The 24,485-nt window shown below is 41.5% G+C and overlaps 1 protein-coding gene across 1 annotated transcript; it reads right to left on the reverse strand.

Moving 5' to 3' along the window:
- Positions 1 to 615: 615 nt before the first annotated feature.
- Positions 616 to 24,047, reverse strand: LOC103267331 (protein furry homolog). The gene is made up of 5 exons (XM_008064929.2): positions 23,970 to 24,047; positions 13,889 to 13,906; positions 11,736 to 11,846; positions 3,587 to 3,789; positions 616 to 2,057 (listed from the first exon to the last, which is right to left on the reverse strand). The coding sequence occupies exons 2-5, from the start codon at positions 13,901 to 13,903 to the stop codon at positions 1,799 to 1,801; spliced, it is 588 nt and encodes a 195-aa protein (XP_008063120.2). The 5' UTR covers positions 13,904 to 13,906; positions 23,970 to 24,047; the 3' UTR covers positions 616 to 1,798.
- Positions 24,048 to 24,485: the final 438 nt, after the last annotated feature.

Here is a 24,485-nt window from a genome sequence, read left to right on the forward strand (position 1 = left end):
CAGTGTTGTATGCTGGCCAAGCAAGTTGTATTTGCTAGTCCAAGCACAATATGAGTCAGAAGACAGTATAAATTAGATTGTTGCGTCTCTCTCTGCGTGTTCCTGTTTTTCTAGTGGGGATAGAGAATAGATAGGTGTTGGTCACAGAATGGAAACTTCTCCTGGTTTTTTCTGCTCATTTCAGACTCTAAAAATCTTAAAGACAATAACCTAATGATAGGTCACTCTTTTCTGATTTTGCTCTTTGGTTGGTTACAGAGAGCACTGGTTGAAGATCACAGTCTGGTTGGTGTCCACTTTCAAAAATGTTATACTTACGTCCAGTTCACAGGGCCGTGCACTGCATGACCCCCATGGGTACCATTCATAGCATACATGTGAATGGTGCCCTCTGGGATTTTCACTGTGGCAACCCACACGCAAAGCTTCATGTGTGTTCAAGGCAAACATTTTTTTTTCTTTTTTATTGTAGAGACGAAGTCTCACCAATTTACCTGGTCTGGTCTTGAACCCGTGGGCTCAGGCAATCCACTCACCTCGGCCTCCCAAAGTGCTGGGATTACAGGCTGAGCCACTGAACCCGGCCTGAAGGCAAACATTTTCATTAAACAGAAATAAAATCCATGGTCAACATGTATTTTGTCTTTTTTTTTTTTTTTAGTCTAAAGAAAATTCTGAACAGAATATCAATTAAGATGACATCACAAAACTTTAAATGTATTTACAGAGTGAATAAGTTACATAGATAAACTTCGAATATGTTCTGATGTGCAACAAGTTCACATGCACACATCTAACGTTTGACAGCATTAGGTTTAAGGAGAGAACTTAGGGATGGCCCTTTGCATATATATTACAAATAAAATATGACATTTCTTAAGAAACAAAGCAACAACTCATGTTTTACCTTTATGATTCTACTTCTGGCTATCCAAATGGATATTAAAAGATGCATGCGCAACAGGTGAAAATACTTGGAATTTATATCGTGAATAATCTTTCTCTACAAAATGGCAAAATTAATTAAAATGAACACTCATCCTTCTGTAGTATAAATATACTCATAAAAGCAACCTTCTAGTAAAAAGCAGCCAAGATCCTTAAAAAGCATCTACCCGGACCACTTTTGGTGCAAAGAGACCCAGGGCCTTCGGAAACAGTAGCCTAGCAACATAAGAAAGGTAATTCGTAGCAGCTCCTTTTAGTTACAGTAATTGTACTCAAATTACAGTGTACATTAAATTGGAGTCCATTTACAATTCCCTTTTTGCAGACACAGGCTGTCAGCTTTGGACCGTCTTACAGTTCTCAGTGGCCAGCTTCATTCTGCCTGCCTCTTTCTCAGCCCACCAAAAAAAGAAAAAGAACAAGATTCTGTAGAAGGAAAAAAGGGAAGAATGTACAAGTTTTAGAATATAAATTTTTTTTTAGCAAAGAAAACATTGCACTTTTGCCAATCTAAAATCGTTTCTAGAAAGGAAGGTAGTTGTTCAGTGTCGTCGGCTTTGGTATGCAATGAAAGTCACTTCTTCAGTAGTGAGTTGCATATGCTCAGTCACACGTTGGTGCCACACAGCATGACGGGTGGAGTCTGTCCCCGGAGGTTCCCAGCTACCTCGGTTCTTATAGTATTGCTGCATGTGGGAAGTTCTGCCATCCTCTTGAGAAAAAGCCCTACAGGTAACAAGAGGGAGAACAGTCTGTCCAAGCCTTTTGAAGGCTGAGAAGACACTGAATGACTTCGCCCCAGCATGGCAGCACCGCCAGCCTGGAGCCCAGGGCGGGTGGGAGGCTCCTGTCAGAGACTAGTGCCGGAGACACTGGAGTCTGGAAGAAAAGCAGCGAGTACCCGGTAACTCTGCGCCCGGCGGATCATGTCCCGAATCTCCATGTTCAGCTCCATCAGCTTGGTGCAGATTTCAGTCAGGCTCTGGTTAGACCCCACCAGCGCGTAAGTACCCGTCTGTCCCAGAGTTTGGTGACGGAAATAAATATTCAGTAATGTCTGGACCTCATCATCAGAACTGCTTCCAAAGATGTCATTGGGCCACAGACTTCTGCAGTCAAAAAGAACATCACAGATTAGAGGCACAATCGGTCACGAAGTTGGGAGCCTATGAGTCTTTGTTCATAGAAGAATATTCCTAGGCCGGATGCGGTGGCTCATGCCTATAATCCCAACACTTTGGGAGGCAGAGGCAAGAGGATTTCCTGAGTCCAGGAGTTTGAGACCCAGACTGGGCAGCATGGCGAGACGTCATCTATACCATAAATCAAAGCATAGCCTTAGTTCCAGTTCCAGCAACTTGGAAAGCTGAGGTAGAAGGATTGCCTTAGCCCAGCAAGTCAAGGCTGTGGTGGCTGTGGTCGTGCCACTGCACTTCAGCCTGGGTGATAGTGTGAGACTCTGACTCAAAAAAAAATCCTTTCTCCTTTTTTTTCAAAAGGCTTTATTGAGATATAATTCTCATACCACATAATTCACTCATCTAAAGTATATAATTCAGTAGGTTTTGGTATATTCAGAGTTGTGCAAACACCACTGTAATCAATTTTGGAATAATGAATATTGTTTTGATAAAAGATCAAAACACGTGTAATACATAAAAGTAACAGAATGGAATATGATACTTTTTTGGTTTTGAGTCAGGGTCTCACTTTGTTGCCCAGGCTGGAGTGCAGTGGCACAAATTACGGCTCATGCGGCCTTGACCTCCTGGGATGAGGCAATCCTTCCACTTCACCCTCCAGGTTAGCTAAGACTACAGGCACATGCCACCATGCCTGGCTAAGTTTCTGATTTTTTTTTTTTCAGTTGGAGTCTCACTCTGTTGCCCAGACTGGAGTGCAGTGGCCACTCCCGGCCACCGCAGCCTTGACGACCTGCTGGGCTCCGGCGATCCTTCGGCCTCAGCCTTTCAGGTAGCTGGAACTACAGGCGCGCGCTACCACGCCTGGCTAATTTTTGATTTATGTAGAGATGAGGTCTCGCCAAGTTGCCCAGGTGGGTCTCGAACCCACGGGCTCAGGCAATCCACTCACCTCAGTCTCCCAAAGGCACAGGATTACAGGCTGAGCCACTGAGCCCGGCTTGGTTTCTGATTTTTTGTAGAGATGAGGTCTCGCTATGTTGACTAGGCTGGTCTTGCACTCCTGAGCTCAAGCAGTTCTCCTGCCTCAGCCTTCCAAAGTGCTGGGATTACAGGTGCACGCCACCACACCTGGCGCAATGTGATATCCTTAAAACATTTACCTCATTTGCTATGGCATTCTGATTCCAATGCGAAAACAGTATCAAATGGTAAGGCAAAATACCCCAAAATGATGGCATTGAAATGTTAATTTAAAATTACATAAAGGGATATTTTGAAGTCATCAGGGATGACAAATGACCAGAACCGACACCAATACTTCTAGTGGCTAAGTTCTGAAAGCTCAGTGTTTCTGGCGTGGCAACAATAAAGGTCTGAGAAGAGACATAGAACGTATCTAGACGTGCCTTCCACAGTGAGCTAGTCCCAAGGCAGGACAGAGTCATGACGGTGTGCATTCCTGTAACCACCTCTAAAAGAAACGGCAGAGTCACCTGCATTCCCTGATTTGCCGCAGAGCTTTGCCAAGTTCATTGTTCTTCAGGCACTCCAGCATGGACTGGATGGCTGCTTCAGTGGAGGTGAAGGTCGGCTCAGACCAGGCGCCCTCTGCGTAGACAGGGTCCGCTGCAATGGCCGCTGTGGCTTCCTTTAGGTGTTTCTTTAGATCACTCAATTCCCTGGACATATTCAGCAGCTGTTTAAAACAAAAAAAATTTTTTTAAACTGGATTTAAATATAAGGAGAATTTTACATACTTAAAGGAAGGAAGTTTAATTGCACGGGCCGGGTGCCTCATGCCTGTAATTCAAGCACTTTGGGAGGCTGAGGTGGGAGGATTGCTTGCATCAGGATTTCAAGACCAGCCTGGGTAACGTAGTAAGACATGGTCTCCACCAAAAAAAAAAAAACCTATATAAAAATTCTTTTGATTGCATGGATCTGCTGAAGCACAAGCCTAATAATACCTTGGTAAATTAAAATAGGACAGGTGACACAGTACTGCAGATGACACGTAGAGGGAATTGGGGGGATGTATGCACTGGATAGCTTTGTGTCAGCAGCCAGGATTATCACCTTGTAGACAAGATTAAAACTTAAAATGTTTTCTATTTGAAATGGCATATATGCATTGATTGTCTCAGGATAAAAATAAAAATAAAGGGCATGCATGCAGAGAGAAAGTACACAAGATAACAGGCCCAAGAGCTAGCTAGATCTGAGTTTGAATCCTGATTCTGCAATATACTCTGGGAACACAGACACATAATAGATCTTTTTATGTGCCTTAGTTTTCTCATCTGTGAGATAAGATATTATTTGCCTCACAGGTTTATTTTAAAAATTAAAAGAAATAGGGTCCATAAAATGTTTAGTAAAGTTTGGCACCTAAGAGCTCCATAAATATCAAGACCACGGACGCTGTTGTAACAAGTTTTTCTCCTTGTTTGTTCTATGCCATGGAAAGAGATTGAAGACACAATTTTGAGCAGCAGGAGGAATAATCTTAAAGTAATGTTAATGCTACAGAGGTAAAAGATATTTTCCCTTAAAGTTAACTGGAACCCACAGATCCAGTGTTCAAAAGTAAATTGTAAGTGAAAACCTATATCTCTTCTGAGTTTCCCCCAATACGCTATGGAGCAAAACTCTTTTGCTAGTTGATCTCAAGAGTTTTAAAAAATTAACAGAGGCCGAGCACAGTGGCTCAAGCCTGTAATCCCAGTGCTTTGGGAGGTTGGGGCGAGAGGACTGCCTGAGCCCAGGGGTTCGAGATCAGCCTGGGCAACTTGGTGAGACTGTCTCTCTACAATATATCCAAAAAAAATTAGCCAGGCATGGTAGCTTGCACCTGTAGTTCCAGCTACTTGAAAGGCTGAGGCAAAAGGATTGCCTGAGTCCAGCAAGTCGACACTGGGATGGCTATGAGCATGCACTCCAGCCAGGGTGACGTAGTAATAAGACTCTGACTCAAAAAAATAATAATAATAATAACATGAAATTAAAGGGTTTTTTCCCCCTTTTAATCAGTTGACAACGCCTGGTTTTTTTTTGGCAAGGTATTTATTCCACATCTTTATTTCTCTTCCTTGCCAGCTCACTCATACCAGCTATAAAACGGTGGCTCAGCCTGTAATCCCAGCACTTTGGAAGGCCGAGGCGAGTGGATTGCCTGAGCCTGTGGGTTTGAGACTAGCCCGGAGAACTTGGCAAGACCTCGTCTCTATGATAAATAAAAATTAGCTGGGTGTGGTAGCGTGCACCTGTAGTTCCATCTACTTGGAAGGCTGAGGAAGAAGATTCGCCAGAGCCCAGCAGGTCGACACTGGGGTGACCGTGAGTGTGCCATTGTACCCCAGCCTGGGCAATGGAGTGAGACTCTAACTCAAAAAAACCTCCCCAAACTGAAGCTCTTCAGCACTATTAGTCTTCACATAGATGTCTGTTAAATATACTCAGCTGCTCTAGAGCTAGGTTTAAGATGTACTGAAGCGATCTTTTAAAATAAGATATTAGAGTGTCTTGATTTTATATATCATGTTAAGTTTGAAAGTTAATTTCTCCTTGTTTTAAACCTAGGTAAATTTTAAGCATTGTGTGTATATGTATATAAATACACATTAAAAAAACACACATATATATAGTATTTAAACACTACGTGTGTGCATATATTGGGGGTGCCAAAATGTATACACATTTTAAGAGATGTTATCTATGTATTGCTTAGTTCACTGTAATCAAAAGTGTCTGGATGCTGATGGTAACCACTTTGAGCACCTCTTGTGATTGCAGAAGTCAAATGTGACTTGGAGTCATCTACACTTCTTTTTTTTTGAGTTGGATTCTCATTCTGTTGCCCAGGCTGGAGTGCAGGGACCTGCTAGGCTCCGGCTATCCTTCCACCTCAGTCTTCCAAGTAGCTTGAACTGCAGGCATGTGCTACCATGCCTGGTTAATTTTTTATTTATTGTAGAGACGAGGTCTTGCCAAGTTGCTCTCACAGGTCTCGAACCCGCGGGCTCAGGCAATCCATTCTCCTTGGCCTCCCAAAGTGCTGGGATTATGGGCTGAGCCACCAAGACCAGCCCACCTATACTTTTAATACAGTTTTTTCCTTTCTTAAAATGTGCAAACTTTTTTGGCACCCTCTGTATAGACACACATAGGCATGTCTCAGAGATATTGCAGGTTTAGTTCTTGACCACTACAATAAAGTGAATATCATAATAAAGTGAGTTATACACAATTTTTTATTTCCCAGTGCACATAAAAGTTGTATTTTCTACTAAGCAACATTATGTCCAAAAGCAAAATATACAAAGTTAATTAAAAAACACTTTCTTGCTACAAAATGCTAACGGTCATCTAGTTGTAGTCTTTTTGCTGGTGGAGGGCCCTGCCTCAATGTTGATCAGGTAGTTGCTGCTGACTGATCAGGCTGGTGGCTGGTGAAGATGAGGGTGGCTGTGGCCATTTCTTGAAATAAGATAACAACGAAGTTTGTTGCATCAACTGCCTCTTGCTTTCAGGAAAGATTTCTCTGTAGCATGCGATGCTGTTTGATAGCATCTTACCCACAGTAGAACATCTTTCAGCATTGGAGTCAATCCTCTCAAACTCTGCTGCTGCTTTATCAGCTAAATTTATGTAACACTGTTAAGTCCTTTGTTGTTATTTCAACAATGTCCACAGCATCTTCACCAGGAGTAGTGTCCGTCTGAAGAAACTCCTTTCTTTGCCCATCCATAAGAATCAACATTTCAGTTTTACTATGAGACTGCAGCAATTCAGTTACATTGTCAGGTTCCACTTCTAATTCTCTTGCAATTTCTGCCACAACTGCAGTGACTTTCTCCACAGGTGTCTCGAACTCCTCAGTCATTCATGAAAGCTAGAGTCAGCTCCTTCCAAACTCCTGTTAACGTTGATATTTTGACATCCTCCCATGAATCATTAATGTTCTTAAAGGCATTTAGATGGAGAAGCCTTTTCACGAGGTTTTCAATGTACTTTGCCCAGATCCATCAGAGGAATCACTATCTGTGACAGCTATATTCTTAAGAACTGTATTTCTTAGCTGGGCTCGGTGGCTCAGCCTGTAATCCTGCGCCTTTGGGAAGCTGAGGTGAGTGGATTACCTGAGCCCGCGGATTCGAGACCCGCCTGGGCAGCGAGACCTCATCTCTACAATAAATCAAAAATTAGCCGGGCTAGTGGTAGCGCGCACCTGTAATTCTGGCTACTCGGAAGGCTGAGGCGGAAGGATCGCCAGAGCCCAGCAGGTCGAGGCTGCAGTGGCCGGGAGCGGCCACTGCACTCCAGTCTCGGCGACAGAGTGAGACTCCAACTCAAAAAAAAAAAAAGAACTGTATTTCTTAAACAGCAAGTTAAAATGACTCCATAATCTATCAGCTGCAGAAGGGATGTTGTGTTATCAGAAATGGAACCTTCATCTCCTTGGACATCTCCATCAGAGCTCTTGAGTGACCAGATGTGTTGTCAATGAGCAGTAATATTTTGAAAGGAATTTTTTTTTTCTGAGCAGTATAAGTCTCAACAGTGGATTTAAAATATTCAGTAAGTCATGCTGTAAACAGATGTGCAGCCATTTAGGCTTTGTTTTTCCATTTATAGAGCACAGGCAGAAGAGATTTGGCATAATCCTTAAGAGCTCTATGCTATCAAAATGATAAGTGAGCATTGGTTTCAACTTCAAGTCACCAGCTGCATTAGACTCTCACAAGAGAATCAACCTGTCCTTTGAAACCAGGCAGTGACTTTTCCTCTCTAGCTATGAAACTCCTAGATAGTAGTATCTTCTTCTAGTAAAAGGCTGTTTTGTCTACACTGAAAACCTGTTGTTTGGTGTAGCCACCTTTCAAAGTTATCTTAGCTAGATTTCTGGATAACTTGTAGAAGCTTTTCCCTCAGCACTTACTGCTTCCCCTTATGCATTTATGCTATAAAGCTACTGCTTTCCTTAATCCTCATTAACCAAATTCTGTTAGTTTCCAACTTTTCTTCTCCAGCTTCCTTACCTCTCTCAGCATTCATAGAATTGAAGAGAGTTAGGGCCTTGCTCTCTATTAGGCTTTGGCTTAAAGTCATGGGGTGCTGGTTTGATCTTATGTCTAGATCACTCAAACTTTCTCTATGTTAGCAATAAAGCTGTTTCATCTTCTTCTTCTTCTACTTTTTTTTTGAGTTGGAATCTCACTCTGCTGCCCAGGCTGGAGTGCCTTGGCACACTCATGGCCACTCCAGCATTGACCTGCTGGGCTCTGGTGATCCTTCTGCCTCAGCCTTCCAAGTAGCCGGAACTACAGGTACACGCTACTGCGCCCAGCTAATTTTTGATTTATTGTAGAGATGAGGTCTCGCCAAGTTGCCTAGGCTGGTCTTGAACCCGCAGGCTCAGGCAATCCACTTGTCTTATCTCCCAAAGTGCTGGGATTACAGGCTGAGCCACTGAGCCCAGCCTGTTTCGTCTTCTTATTGTTCACTTGTTTACTGGAGTAGCACTTTAAATTTCCTTCAAGAACTTTTCCTTTGCATTCATACCTTGGCTAACTGTTTGGCATTAGAGGCCTGCTTTTAGCCTGTCTTGGCTTCTATCATGCCCTCCTTACTAAGCATATTCATTTGTAGGTTTTGATTCAAAGTGAGCGACATGTTATTCTTCCTTTCCCTCGAACAGTTAAAGGCCACTGTAGGGTTACTAACTGGCCTAATTTCAATATTGTGGTGTCTCAGGGACTAGGGAGGCCAGGGTAGTTGGAGAGAGATGAGGGAATGGCCAGTTGGTGGAACACTCAGAGCACACACAACATTGATCAAGTTCACTGTCCTATATGAGCATGGTTTGTGATGCCCAAAACAATTTCAATAGCAACGCCAAAGATCACAGATCACGGTAACAGATATAACCATAATGAAAAAGGTCAAAATATTGTGAGAAGTACCAAAATGGGAGAGACGTGAAGCGAGCACATGCTGTTGGAAAAATGGTGCCAACAGACTTGCTCGACACGGAGTTGCCACAAACCTTCAATTTGCAAAAAGCACAGTATCTGCAAAGCACAGTAAAATGAAGCATGCCTGTTCATCCAGTAATTATAACGTACATATAGTATTTAAAACTTACCTAGACTTATAATAACTAAGGAGTAATTCACTAGATTGAAAATAATCACACATATGCTACATATACACACACACACATACACACAGTGTGAAACATAATTTACTTTTCTAACATGAAACTGATTGTTTTTTAAATATGAAAAATGACTTGTGAGTTGCATTTGCAGGCCCTCTATTTCCTGGGCAAAGATGACACTAAGATTCCTGTTAATACCTGCTTAGATGAATAAGAAGAGTAAACTTTATCTTGACCATGTGGCAAATAACCGGTATCAACTGTTTTATCTTTGATTGGATAACCTACAAGTCTAATGGAAGAAAACTGGTTTGAGAGTCTGAATCCTCTTTGGCCTTACCCCTCTCTTCCGCCTTATCTTGTCATTCCTTTTTGGTCTGCATGTTATATTCTGGTTATACTAGACTGCTTAGTGCTCCCTCTCCTCCTTACCAGGTTCATGGCCAGGCTGTGTATCCTCCATAGCCTCACTTCATTCTCATTTTGCTAACTCTAATTCATCCTTGAATCCTCCCTTGAAAGAAGCATTTGCAAGTATAGTTAGAATTTGTATAATTTTATTCCTTTTTCAAACTGAGTAATAAAAAAATGGTAGAATGTCTTTTCCCTCCTCTTGTGGCTCCGCCTCTTCCACCCACTCAGAGGGTGAGGATTTCCAGTTTTCACCCTCCTTTCTCTGCCGTCACTGGGATGGCTTCATCGGCTCCTGCTTGTTCATGACCACGACCCCATCTGTGCCCTTCATCCAGACCTTTCCCCTGACCCCAGACCCTCACAAATAACCACTGGCAAGAGATCAGTTTTCCTTAAGGCAGGTCCTGGCCCAGCAGGTAGGCTCAGCCACTAACTAGCAGGCAAAGGCTTGGCTGCCTGGGTGTACCATGACCTCAGTCCTTCTTTTACACCCCCGGTCTCAGCTACGGCACCACTAACCTCCTGGCTCATCTGAGATGGAACCTGAGCGTTACTCTGGACTTTTCCCTCCCTCTTATCCCTCACTGGTTTCATTCCTCTCTTGTCCTGAGCTTCATTTCCTTCCTCCTCTCCATACCTAGTGCTTCTGAGTTCAGACTCTCTCCTCCTGTCTCAGCTGTTTCAGCAGCCTCCTAACTGGTCTCCACATCTCCGGTCCAGCTGTCCTCAAGTTCACCTTCTGGATAGCTGCCGTCGACATCTAACTAGAGTCCTCCTCGGCATAGCATCTTTTATGATTGTGTCCTTACCCCTCTTCCGCCTTATCTTGTCATTCCTTTTTGGCCTGCATGTTATATTCTGGCTATACTAGATTGCTTGGAGCGCCTTCTCCTCCTTACCACCAGATTTATGGTCAGACTGTGTGTTCTCACTGGAAGGTTCTTCCTAACTCTAATTAGGAGATCATTCTCCTAACTCTCATTCATCCTTTAAGAGTCCGCTGGGAGGGCAACCCCCTCGGGTCCCCTCCCACTCTGGGAGTGTTTCTGCCCTCTCAATAAATCCTACTTTCCAAAAAAAAAAAAAAAGTCTACCGGGTGTGATTTCCTCCAGAAATCTGTCCAATATTAACCTTTCTCACGGCTAGGCAAATTGGGCAATTATCCTCTGTGCTTCCATAATCATTCTTTGACTAGGCTGCATTACAGTAGTATTTTTTCACTGGTAGGAAAATGCTGACTCACTCAGCAGGTGCATGTTTAAATTATTTTACTCTTTACCTTAAAAAATATGAAAATATACTGATGCTAAGTAGAGCAGGGAAAATGAAGAGAATCAAACATCATATAAAGGTTTCCTTCTTACCTCAATGTAAGGGCAAATATGAATAGCTAAATATAAACAATAAAAACCACAACACAAGGACATTTTTCCTATAAGAATGCCCAACTTGAGAGCCAGGATCAAAGTGATTCAAGCGAGGCACGTAGGAGGTAACACATAGGACAGTGCTCTCTTAGAAAGTCTTTAAACTTAGAAGCATCTCAAGTTTCCTCACCTAGTCTGAACCTTGATTTTTAAAAAATTGTTACTTTTGAGTCAGGGTCTCACTCTGTCACCCAGGCTGAGTGCGGTGGCACAATCACAGCTCACTGCGGCCTCAACCACCTGGGCTCAGGCAATCCTCCTGCCTCAGCCTCCCAAGTAGCTGGGATTGCAGGTTTGTCATACTAATTCTCTTTCCCTAACTTAAAAATTTTTTTTGTAGAGACAAGGTCTTGCTATGTTGCCCAGGCTGGTCTCAAATTCCTGGATTCAAGCGATCCTCCCACTTCAGCATCCCCAAATGCTGGGATTACAGGCCTAAGGAACCGTGTCTGGCCTCTGACCCTGCTTTTAAAAAATGAGAACAGAAATGAATACAAGGCACATTTATTTCAGACATTTACTTGAGCAAAATAATTATGTGGGGATAAAAATCACTCGGACAGTTGTAAGAGGTGGGGTGAGGAAGAACAAAAGACATGATTTTAGTGGCAGGACTCGGGGGGGGAAGCATGTGGACTCACCTCTGGCATGGAGCTAACTTCGTGCACTTGGCCGATGAGCTTACAGTAGGACTGAAAAAGCAACAGCAGCTGGAAGTGCAGCTTATATAATCTCTGACACAGTTCCAATTGCTAAAGAGAGAATTTGCATGGGAAGAAATAGTGATTAAGGATCATTCTCGAATAACTAGTGAAATCTCAGTGGAGACAACTTTTCTTTTTTTTAAATTAAGAAAACATAACTAGCTGTTATCATTCCAAAGAAAACAAAAACAAAACCCAGTCAATAAATATCAGTGTGAAATCCATTGTACAATATAGATTATTATATCCTATGTGATGAAGATGACTAATCAGAGTGCAGCACCCATGAAGAAACTGAGTGACCTGCCAACTTTCTGCTAGACTTACCAGTGAAATACCTACAAATTATAACTGGTTGTCTTAATTTTTATAAGCTGTTTTTTTTGGGTTTTTTTGAGTTGGAGTCTCACTCGGTTGCCCAGACTGGAGTGCAGTGACCGCTCCCGGCCACCACAGCCTCGACCTGCTGGGCTCTGGCGATCCTTCCGCCTCAGCCTTCCAAGTAGCCGGAATTACAGGCATATGCTACCATGCCCAGCTGATTTTTTGATTTATTGTAGAGATGAGGTCTCGCTGCCCAGGCAGGTCTCGAACCCGCGGGCTCAGGCAATCCACTCACCTCAGCCTCCCAAAGGTGTGGGATTACAGGCTGTAATCCACGGAGCCCGGCTGGTTTTTTTTTTTTTTTTTTTTATAACAGTTTTTTTTAATTGAAGATATGTTTGAAAGGGAAGCATAAGTAGTTCTAGGCGTTAAACTTATATGTTCAGTAGATGCCTGGGCTTGGGAGGTTATACCATGTGACAGTTTGGCTCCCTTGAGGGTGCAGACACTTATCCCAAAGTCTATATGAAGACAAGAGTCACGTGGTCCTCGAAGGTACTATATCAGGTTTACTGATGCTCAATAAATATTTGTTGATTTAAACAGATATAAAAAGGGGCCCAAAGTGCTCTCTGTGGAAGGAATGTTCAAACGTAACAATATAAAATGGTCCTTGAGCCCCATAGATACCTCTGGAATTGAAAATGTTTCCATGACACGGCTTATGTATACTATGAGGCAAAAGGTCATGAATAATTCCAAAGCCAATGATCAGACTAGTCTTTGAGCTGGATCCTCTACACTTTGCCTATTTTATTCCAAGAATGGCTTAGCTCCATAGGTAGTGGGTGGGATTCTGTGAAAAGAAAAGAACGGGCTTCACGGGTAGAATTTCACAGCCAGCAGTCAACAGTGACAGTGACTTAAATATGTGATTTAAAATAAAGGCGTCACTGTTCAGTTTTCAAATGGGGTAGGATAAATAAGTCCTGTCTTTTACTAAGGACAATGAAGAACTCACCTCAGAATTGAGGTGGCTTAAAATTGTTCCCTCACATCAGTTTAAGGAGAGAAATCACAAGTATTTAAGTTTTGGTTTTAGGAAGAATATTTCAACTGATATTATTAACAGACTTCTGATCCTAATTCCTAGTGGTTACTCAATTCATGCTAAGATGATGCCGAATAAAGTTCCCAGCCCTTCCATGCTCCTTAGGGGAAAAGCAACTCTGCTTAGATTGATTTGATCTCTCAAAACTCAAAACAAGCCCAAATTTAAAGAAGTAGCTCTACTCACTAATTGACTCAAATGTTTTGTGGTTTGGTTGTTTGAGTACAACATTTTATTTTATGATCATTTAAACTTTTCCTTATGGAAACCTTTTAAGATCTGGATTAAAAAAAGAACTGCCAAAAACTCGCAAATAAACAAAATGCCTTGTTTAAAAACAAGGTTACCCTCACAATTCAGGGTGAAACCCAGCTATGAAAATGCTGACTTCCCTAAGTGCCAAATAATGGTAGTTCTTAGAGTATTCCACTGACAGCATGAGAATTCACAGCAATGTAGGTTTCTACTTTGGGGCAAAAGCAGCCCAGAATGCCTCTAATAAACTGCCATGTCTCAATCTACCGAATAAACAACCAAATGGAAAAAAAAAGGGGGGGGAGAAACATGCTAAGAGATATAATAGTAATGACAAAAATAAGGTTTGTTATGGGTCCATGCCTAAATGGACAAAGAGAATGAAAGAAAGTTAACTTACTGCAAGAGATTCCATTTGCTACACAGCAAGCATGGCACAGGAAACAAAGGAAAGGAAAGAAAGTACAGGGTCAGTGTATGCATGCAACAGAAAGCGCGGCCCTCTTCCAAGAGCAGAATGGTCAGCAGTATTAGCATTGCTTGCCCAAACTTGATACATGGTTGCCAATGTGGTACCCATTCAACATGCACAGCTTCCAGTTAAAAACAAAGCTCTGATGGGAATGATGTCATTGGAAAATGATAGTTTTTAACTTTTGAGGGTCCCTGATAAGCCGGTTTAGGTTTTGTCAGTCTTGGAGACCGGAAGTCAAAACTTTTATTGCTTTAAGATTTTAGTATATAAACATGTGAATGCAATACAACTCTGAGGAGGCCAGCTGAGTAATTTGAAGAACGATATAGCCTCAAACAGTCATATTCTTGTTTTATGTTAAAGAAGTCTTTAATCTGCTCAGTTTTAGATCTACTAAACTATAACCATCTGATTAACATTGAATATAATGAACAGTCTAACTGGCGCTTTCTCTAGTTGGACTGCCTTTCACATTGAGAATATTTTATGGAATGACTATCCTTTGAAATTTTAGGGGACTAAACATTGTATATTCTCAAACAAATGTGAGATAAGACAAGTGATTTTCTTGCATTTTCTTTTTTATGATAATGTTCCCCTCAGTAGACAATTTCTAAAAGGAATCTAGTACTGATTCTTAGTCTAAAAGGAAATAAATTTATAACTGGGCCCTGTTCATCTATAGCTAATATTTTTTGATGTCACCATTGAATTCGTTTGTGCGGAATTTTCAAAAACATAGGACCTATCTAACAGTTTCTAATCCAAGACAACAAAAAACCTTTATTTTATTTTAGTATTTTTTTTCTTGTGAAATGTGGGGTATAATTCATGGTTAGGTGCTTAAGTAGTCACCGTGCAAGTGAAGTCTGGGTCACCCACTGGTCCTCACTTTGCCTGGTTTGGGACAAGGTACCCTTATTCATGTTATATGCACCCCCCCTTCCCCTGGCAGTGATCTACTACTGCCAATCCCTTTCTTATAGTATTATGATAAATGTTCAGAGTCCACTTGTGAGTGACAACATGTGGTGCTCAGTTATTTGTTTCTATGAGATCACTGAGTATGATAGACTCTAAATCCATCAAAGGTGCTGTGAAGTCCATAATTTTGTCCTTCTTTATGGCTGCGTGAAATTCCATCGTGTATATGTACCACATTCTTTTAATCCAGTACACTTTCAGTGGGCAGCATGAAAAACCCTTTATTTTAAAAATCTTTAGGTTATTAATTTAATGCATTGTATTTTAATATAAAAAATAGTGAGAATAAAACTATCAAACTGTTATTTATTTGTGCCTACAAACATAATTAAAGGATCGCCACCAAAACTCCCCACTCCGTCCTCCAAGGGTCTCTTTTTCTCTCCTTTATTACCCAACCTCCTATGAGGCTGGCACACTAATGAGTATTGTATTATGTTTTCTAAGTAGTTTGGAGTCTGGCCATAAATCTCTTTCAAAGTTTTGAAAGAAAAACACCTTCAAGTCCATGATGTAGATTACATAGCTTGAGATATTTACTATTTTCAAGAAAATTTTATGTCTAGAGGTTTCTTTTTTTTATTATTTTATTTTAAAGTTGTGGGGTATAATTCAGGATTAGGTACATAAGTGGTCATCGTACAGGTGAAGTTTGGGTCTTCCATTGTCTAGAAGTTTCTGTAAACAAACTTCATGTAATAAAATACAGTGTCAAATTAGATAGGCATACAGGTAAGTCTACATAGACAGAATTTCCACTGTGAAGACTTTTTGGGTAACTTCAAATATGGCTGAAATCTTTACCATGGAGTGTACTTTTCAGACGTGTAGAATTAGGCAAGTGCCAAGTAAATTACATGGCCTTGTAAGAAGAAAACCACTATCTTTTTATTGTTTTCCAAAATGAGGTTATAATCCAAGGAAGTCATCAGCTAAAGCAAAATCTTCCCAGTAAAGGCAAATGAAGCTTTTTGACTCCAGCTTGGTGCTAAGGAATTTCATTGTCAATGAATTCCTCCCACTCGGGTCTCAGGGCTCAACACAGTGTGTTTCTTGGGAGATGGCCAATTGTGAGGAACATCAGCTCTCAGTATCTTTCCTAGCCTTTCCTTTTTAAGTAGGATAGTTCAAGCTTCCTTGATATTTATTATCTCAGAATCTTTTCCTAGGCCACAGGCTGGGACCTGGTGTGCACTTAGATTTCCAAAAAGATAATGAAAAGTGCCTTCCTAGGGGACTGTTTTATGGAAAATGTTAAAACTCTCCCCAACCCTGTGCTGATGTATTCCTGTAACCAGGTTCTAAAAATAACCCCCTAAACACCGGTCTGTGTTTAGGTGACTTTAGGCTCTTCTGAGGATGCTGTGGGGATGTCATTGTTTTATTTGGTCACAATATTTTCTTCACGTCCTGTGTCCTGCTCTCCTGACACGGCTTGATTTAGAAATTGGATTTAGCAGTATTAAAAAGACAAGGTGGGCCAGGTAAGGTGGCTCAAGCCTGTGTAATCCCAGCACTTTGGGAGGTGGAGGCAAGAAGAATGCCTGAGTGCAGAGGTTCGAGACCAGCATGGGCAACTTGGCGAGACTTTGTCTACACAATAAATTTAAAAAACAAAAACCAAAACAAAAAAACAGCTGTGTGTGGTGGTGCATGCCAGTGGTTCCAGCTACTTGGAAGGCTGAGGTGGAAGGACTGCCTGAGTCCAGCAGGTTGAGGTTGAGGTGGCCGTGAGGAATGAGTTGCTTTAAAAGCCTGGAATAATCCAACTCTTGCTCATTCACAGTAGCATAGCCACATCTAGTTTCTTGTATTCTGCTCTCAGATGGTTCTATGCTCATGACATAACCAGTCAGCAAAAATCATAAGAAATATTTGATATGACAGATGGACCACAATGTACTATAGTGGCTTTTACGTTCATTGTACGTAATCTCTGAAAGTCACGGGTTTAAACTAAAAGGGAAAACATTTAGACAACCTAGCCTAATGAAGACATCTCCTAGGCAGGTAGGAACAACATACGCTCACCTGCTGCTAATTCCACTTGGGTCTGGCACATAGATGACTACTGTATTATCTTTGTTGAGTAGTTTTTTGGACCTTGGTCATAAATATCTTTCAAAGCTTTGAAAGATAAATACCTTTACACCTATGGTACAGATTACACATCCTGAGGTGTTTACTATTTTCAAGAAATCTGTAAACTAACTTCAGCAGACATTTTTTTAGCCAATACGAAGAAAGAGGATTGCTTACAGAAGAACGACTGACTATATCTTAAGGATGGTGTTTAACAGGTTAAAACTTAGCTGGAGAAAAGTCTTGTCTTGTTCAACATTTAATTTTTTCAACTTGTGTAACAACAGAGGTTGCAGGCTTCTCATTCATGAACTATATAGATAGAAAATACATAACAGAGAGGATTAGGGTCTAAAAAGACCTCATAGCTGGAATGATGATTTGAATATAAAATGAAATATAGTAGGGCTAAATGTGAATTATTATACTCGAATCCAAGGAGTCAAGTGTTCGAGTTTGCATTTAGATTTTCATATCTCAGGCTGAGAAATATCTGTTGAATTATGAATGTGTCAACTAAATCATTTGTAATAAATAAGGTGAAAATATCCCCAGCTTTTCCCAGGTCACTACTGCAGAACTGAGACGATGAACTGCGTTAATCAGCTGTAGGGCCGAGATGGAAGCCACTGCCTGGAGAATCCAGATTTGAGATGTCTGGAGACTTTGCTCCCTGACCTATGCTTATGTTCACTTAAACCAACTCATGGTAGCCACTCCAGACTAATTCCACAGGAGATGGAGAGATCAGTGGCAACCAAACTCCTTTATCAGAAATTCTGGTTTTAAGCTGTGAAGAGGTCTGTCTCTCCTTTTGATATGTGCAGGCCGAGAAAATGCCTCTAAAGCGATGTCTACAAATGAGTTAAATGGATCTCATGAGACAGGCAAATCTCACTCTTTGTCTCATGTCCTATTTAGTGTATGCTCTACCTTATTCTAGAAGAATTGGCCTCAGAGTCACCAAGAAACCTAAATCATTTAGCTAATCCTGTCTTTTTAAAAAAGTCTTCCCCAGAATATACTATCCAAGTATTAGAAAAACTTTTCTTAGAAACATGGTTTATTGTGGTCTTTTGTTTGTTTGTTTTTGAGTTGGAGTCTCACTCTGTTGCCCAGGCTGGAGTGCAGTGGTACGTTCATGAACACTGCAGCCTCAACCTGCTGGGTTCAGGTGATCCTTTCGTCTCAACCTTCCAAGTAGCTGGAACTCCTTGCTTGTGCCACTATGCCCAGCTAATTGTTTGACTTATTGTAGAGACAAGGTCTCAGCAAGTCACCCAGGCTGGTCTCGAACCCCTGGACTCAGGCAATCCTCTCACCTCAGCCTCACAAAGTGCTGGGATTACAGGCTTCAGCCACCATGCCCAGCCTTATTTTGTTGTTTTGAACATGCACTGTGAACATTCTTCCAACACACTCTGATGTGAGTTCAGCAGACAGCTCCTTGCATATTACATACACACAGATGTATCTCATATATGCAAGGAATATACTTTCCTATTTTTTGGAAACAAACAGTCCTTTCTATCTACCTTTCATTTCCTATCTTTGGGTCTTAGGTACAAAGAAACACAAACTTAACAAAATACATCCCTTTGTTGGTTACAACTCACGGGCCACCTGTGTGTAAACTTTCTTCATTATGTTAATGTCTACAACTTCATGTTGAGGACAGAAGAGAAATTGGAAAATATTCAATACCCATGAAAAAGCTATATTCTACAAACAATTCCTCACTTAAATTACTTAAGAATGACTGAAAGGTGGCCACTGACTAAGACCGGACCAGACTGAACGGCAGGGTTCTGGGGTAGGAAGATTTTACATGCTCATCTGTATACTGTCACCATCTCTGATAGACTGATTTCTATAACTGGTCAATAAAACCTTGCTTTGCTAGGTTTAGGCAGGTAAGTACTGATCCTTTCAGAAAGTGCACACTTCTCTGAAATAGAATACCCATGGGTAATAGCTACAGGTATGTCCCCTTTGTGGTTTATTATACATCCAGATGTAGGTTCTGCAAGTGATAAGTTCACTAATCCCCATTCCACCTGTCCCAAGGCAAAGGTGCTCAGAATAATGGGCAACACCAGATTATTCCAGAAGACGGAGAACCTGACTCAAAAGGAGTGTTGGAAACATCTGAAGGTAAGCAGTGCTCTGAGACCAGACATATATTTGTTGGGTTTTGCTTTGAGTTGGAAGCCAAATGGTAGCTCTAACCATCAAACACAGTATCTCCACCAACTCTGGATATAAGATCTTGATAGTTAAGTGGAGTGATACCTTCGCTTCTCCTCAAGGCCCACCTTCACTGTGTAAAGACTTCTTTCCCCCAGTTTGCGCTGTCAGCCCATTTCCAGCCTTGTGTGATGGGAACCAAGGCTGCCTGATTTGTGTATTCCCTGTGGTGCCTTGCCATGCCTCTAGCTCGTCAGTGGTTCAGTCAAGGCTGGTGGAATTAGAGAGTGTTGAGGTTTGAGCTGCATGCCCAGTGGCCAGACTACTTCCAGGTCTACTAACAAAACAAAGTTTACCCAGGTATCTAGATGATTTAACCAAATCACTTGACCTTGCCGGACATACTGGGATTGCCAACTTCTCTCCTTAGGTGGCATACAATTTGCCTTCCAGACCAACCCCAGACTCAAAAGTTGTCACAAACATAGGACTGGAAGCATCTTCCTCAGGATATCTGTTCATTGCCTGAGTTTTCTGGTCTCCAGTGGGTCCAGGAGCCACTTGAGAAAATTCTGGAACACTGAGTTAATACCAAACAATGGGGCCAAAGCCACGTTGGTTTTGCAAAAACGCTGGCAACATCAGACTCCCTTCCATCATTCTTTTCCTAACAAATTCCACTGTCATCCCTCCTGGGTGTTTTATGCATCCTCCATATTTGTACAGATTCCTAAAACCGTATTATGCATTTAGATGTGTGCTGGAAATTAGTCTCTAGCATTTTCCTGTGTATGTGTTTTACTTTCAAAATTAAGTTAAAGAAAGTATGGACAGATGGAAAGAATATGTCTTTAGAGTTTGCCTCTCATCTTTAGTTTTCTAATCTGCAAAATGGAAAAGCCCTTATTTCAAAGGAGTGTTGAAAAGGACCAAAGGAGATTATATATGTACAGTACTTGAAAAACATTAGTTTCTTCTTTCTACTTTTGTACACTCAAGCCTTTATTGTAATGCTAACAGAGTTGTCACATGTAGCTAAAGAATAAATAGATGAACTCCACTTTTTAAATCTTTGGGTTTAGTAAAAACACAAGAAAAGAGATGGGAGGGAACAAGTACTACAAAATAGAAGAAAAGAAAGATAAAGGAGGAAAGGAATTAAGAATAGGCAAAAGAGGCCAGGTACAGTGGCTCAAGCCTGTAATTCCAGCACTTTGGGAGGCCGAAGTGAATGGATTCCCTGAGCCCAGGGGTTCGAGGCCAACCTGGACAACTTGGTGAGACCTCATCTCTACAATAAATTGAAAAATTAGCCAGGTATGATAGCATGTGCCTGTAGTTCCAGCTAATTGGAAGGCTGAAGTGGAAGGATTACCTGACTCCAGCCTGGGCGACAGAATGAGACTCCAACTCAAAAAAAAGAATAGGAAAAAAAGAAATATTTGTTTGAGGAAGATAAAGAACCAGGGCAAAAAGCGGGGGGGAGTGGGTAACTAAATTGAGTAAAACAACTTAATAGAAATAAACTAGAAGCACAATAAAACAAAAATTTTATTTGAGAAAGAGAGTAATTTAACTGGAACTTAATAAATAAGTAATGAATAAATTAACTGGGATTTCTAGTTCTCCTTAAGGCTAGCCAGAAGCTATAAACAAATACATAATAGACTTGGTTTCAACCTTTGTTTCTAAAGCTCTGCAATGTATTAATGTACTTTCCTGATTGAGATTCTATTATCGAGAATATAGTAGAATTTGATGATTGAGGGTAAATGTTTGGATAACTAGTTATTTTTTATTTACTACTATACTATACAAACTATAATATGAGCTGGACTAGATTTATGCCGATTGTAAATCCTAACTTGGTTGCTGTTTTCTGGACTGAATTTTTCTTAATAGGAGAGTATAGCAGAGGAAGGACTGAGTTGGAATCACAAGCCATGAGTGCTAGCTACTTAGTGGCCGTAAAATCTGAAACCTGGGTAATCTATGATTTTTTAAGGATATATTCCTTCTTCTGGGGTATGCTACTGGCACAGGCAGTTCAGTGAAAATCAGAGTCACAGATCATCTGAGATGGGACATCATAGATTCTCGATTTTTTTTTTTTGAGTTGGAGTCTCACTCTGTTGCCCAGGCTGGAATGCAGTGGCATGCTCACGGACACTGCAGCCTCCACCTGCTGGGCTCAGGCGATTCTTCAGCCTTCCAAGTAGCTATAACTACAGGCACGCGCTACCATGCTTGGCTAAGTTTTTGATTTATTGTAGAGATGAGGTCTTGCCAAGTTGCCAAGGCTGGTCTCAAACCCATGGGTTCAGACAATCCTCTCACCTCAGCCTTCCAAAGTGCTGGGATTATAGGCGTAAACCACTGCTCCCGGCCACAGAGTCTCATTATGGGGACTGAGGGACATGCTGGAGTTCTTTGTTTTTTTTTTTTTTTTTAGTTGAGGTCTCATTCTGTCACCTAGGCTAGAATGCAATGGCATGATCATGGCTTACTGCAGCCTCCATCTCCTGGGCTCAAGCAGTCCTCCTACTTCAGCCTCCCAAGTAGCAGGGACTACAGGTGCACGCCACCACGCCTGGCTAATTTTTTAGGTTTTTTTTGTAGAGATGAGATTTTGCTATGTTGCCTAGGCTGGTCTTGAACTCCTGGGCTCAAGTAATCGTCCTGCCATGACCTCCCAAAGTGCTGGGATTACAGGTGTGAGCCACTGCACCTGGCCTCATTGTGATTTTGAGCTGCACATTCAACTATGCATTCCTTATGAGGGACATATCATGTAAGTCATTAAACATCTATTATTAAAATATAATATAGGAAAACTATTTATTGTGCATATTTGCCCACGTTTCCAGACTTTGTGGCCAAGCTTTAGTTCTGTCTGCCACTTATCAGCCATGGAGCCTTGGAGAAGTCAAGCTTTTGTTTCTTCAACTATAGGATGGGCCATTGTTACCTGCCCTGCTTCTCATCCAGAGAGATCAAATGACTTGCGATACGTGAAAGTTCCCTGCAAACCACAAAGTGAAATGAAAACGTGTGTCTTCAAGAAGGGCAGTGATGTGGAGCTACAAACCACACTTCAACACCCCCTCTAGAGGTTTCTCAGCCTTGTGGTTTACTTAGTGCACTATCCCTGGTCTCTTCATGAAAACTTATCAAAGGGCTCACCAAGTGACTCTATGCTGGCAGTGAAGAGTTACAACCAGTGATATGGAAACTCACTATTGTCTGTTCGTATGCCACAACTCTTTTTTTGTTTTTTTGAGTTGGATTCTCACTCTGTCACCTAGGATGGAGTGCAGTGGCATGCTCACAGCCACTGCATCCTCAACTTGCTGGGCTCAGACAATCCTTCCGCCTCAGCCTTCCAAATAGCTGGAACCACAGGCACACACCACCACATCCAGCTAATTTTTTCATTTATGGTAGAGACGAGGTCTCGCCAAGTTTCCCAGGCTGGTCTTGAACCCGTGGGCTCAGGTAATCCTCTCTCACCTCAGCCTCCCAAAGTGCTGGGATGATAGGTGTGAGCCACCACGCCTGGCTACAGAACTCTTAAAATAAGTCATAATGTTCAATAGGCCCACACACACCTACATTCCTGAGAATGAGCAAAAGAAAGTGTATGGCCTTATCTCCTATGCATTCCCCATTAAGTCATTTCAAAGAACCCTTAACCCCCTGCAGACTGAGCCTACTCAACTTAGAGAAATGAATCCCTATTCACTCCCTTTTATCAGTGGTCATAGATTTGAAAATATAGCACCCATGTAACCGTAAGCCTTGTAATTTATATGACTTTTTTGTGTATTATAACTACTAATCAAAATGATGCAGTGAATAATGTTTTACTTTGTAAAAAGGCTCTGGTAACTCCCTTACTCTATGGCAAGCTTATCCACCTCTTTAGTTTGGTATTAGTGATAATACCAAGCTACCTTTTGGTAGCCAGCTCCAGGAAATGCAGGCCATAAATGGTACTATTGACAAAATGCGGCTGTGACTTGAGTTCTATACAATGCTTTGTTACTCACGTAGTCAGTGTATAGGGGACCAGCAACTCTAAACTTACAAAAACAGACCGAGGAGCCTAAGGGGCAAGGCCCCTGTCACAGTTTATGACTGTATGACTTTTTGATTAATGTCTGTCTCCCTGACGAGGTCAGAAACTCTATGGGACAAAGGCCTTGTCTGTTGCTCACTACGGTGTCCTCTGGGGAGCCCTAGCATAGGCACTCAGTACCTAACTGTGGAAGGAATGCTTTTCATCCATGCACGCTCTTCTGCTCAGTTTCCATGACAGCACGGCCTACTGGTCTGAGGTGTGTACTTAAAGCAATTCTAAATCTGTTTTAGGATGATTGTGAACGGTCAAAAGAAAATTCCTTCACTGAAGGAACTAAGTGATTCAGCGAAGCGTTAATGAAATTTGGTTTGATATTCTGAATTAAGAATAGATTTATTAGGAAATGGTTAGTATAGTTAGACAGTGTCCAGCAAAAAGGTTATTTTTATCTCTCCTTTTCTAAAGAAAGAAGACACCCCTCCCCCATAACCCCATCAACACAGTCATGCATGGCTTGAATGTCATTCTGTCTTTCTTTGGTGGTTTCATGTAAATGTATAGAAATGACTCATTCCGTTTTTTCCTTTAAGTTTCACCTTCTTGGGTGGATCAAAACAAACACATGATGCAGAGCACAGAAGAGATAGATACATTCTAACAGGCTTTTATTACCTTTTCTTCCGAGTCCCCTGGCTGACAGGTGATTACTCCATCTCTTGAGCCTCCTGCAAACGTCGCCTTACAGTTTGCAAGCCACTGTTGTTGGAAAAAGAGATACAGACATCCATCAGTTCAGCACTGTCCTGAGCACATTTTTAACATCAATTCTGTCGGGAAAAATGTATTCAGCTTCTAAAGAGAGTAAAACAACAGTTTTCTGTAATGGACTTTTGGAAAAAGATCATTTTGGAGGGTTAAAGATGAACAGTTTGAAATTAAAGTATAGGTTGATAAGGGTTCAGTGAGGGTCATTTAAAAATATAATTTCCTTGGCCAGGTGTGGTGGCTCAAGCCTGTAATCCCAACACTTTGGGAGGCCAAGGTTGAGAGGATTGCCTAAGCTCAGGGGTTCAAAACCAGCCCGGGCAACTTGGCAAGACCTCGTCTCTACAATAAATCAAAAAATAAGCCAGGCATGGTAGCGCATGCCTATAGTTCCAGCTACTTGGAAGGCCAAGGTGGAAGGAT

Source organism: Carlito syrichta, unplaced genomic scaffold, assembly GCF_000164805.1.
Source record: "Carlito syrichta isolate Samal-C Ts95f unplaced genomic scaffold, Tarsius_syrichta-2.0.1 Scaffold308104, whole genome shotgun sequence".
In the NCBI taxonomy this organism is placed as follows: domain Eukaryota; kingdom Metazoa; phylum Chordata; class Mammalia; order Primates; family Tarsiidae; genus Carlito; species Carlito syrichta.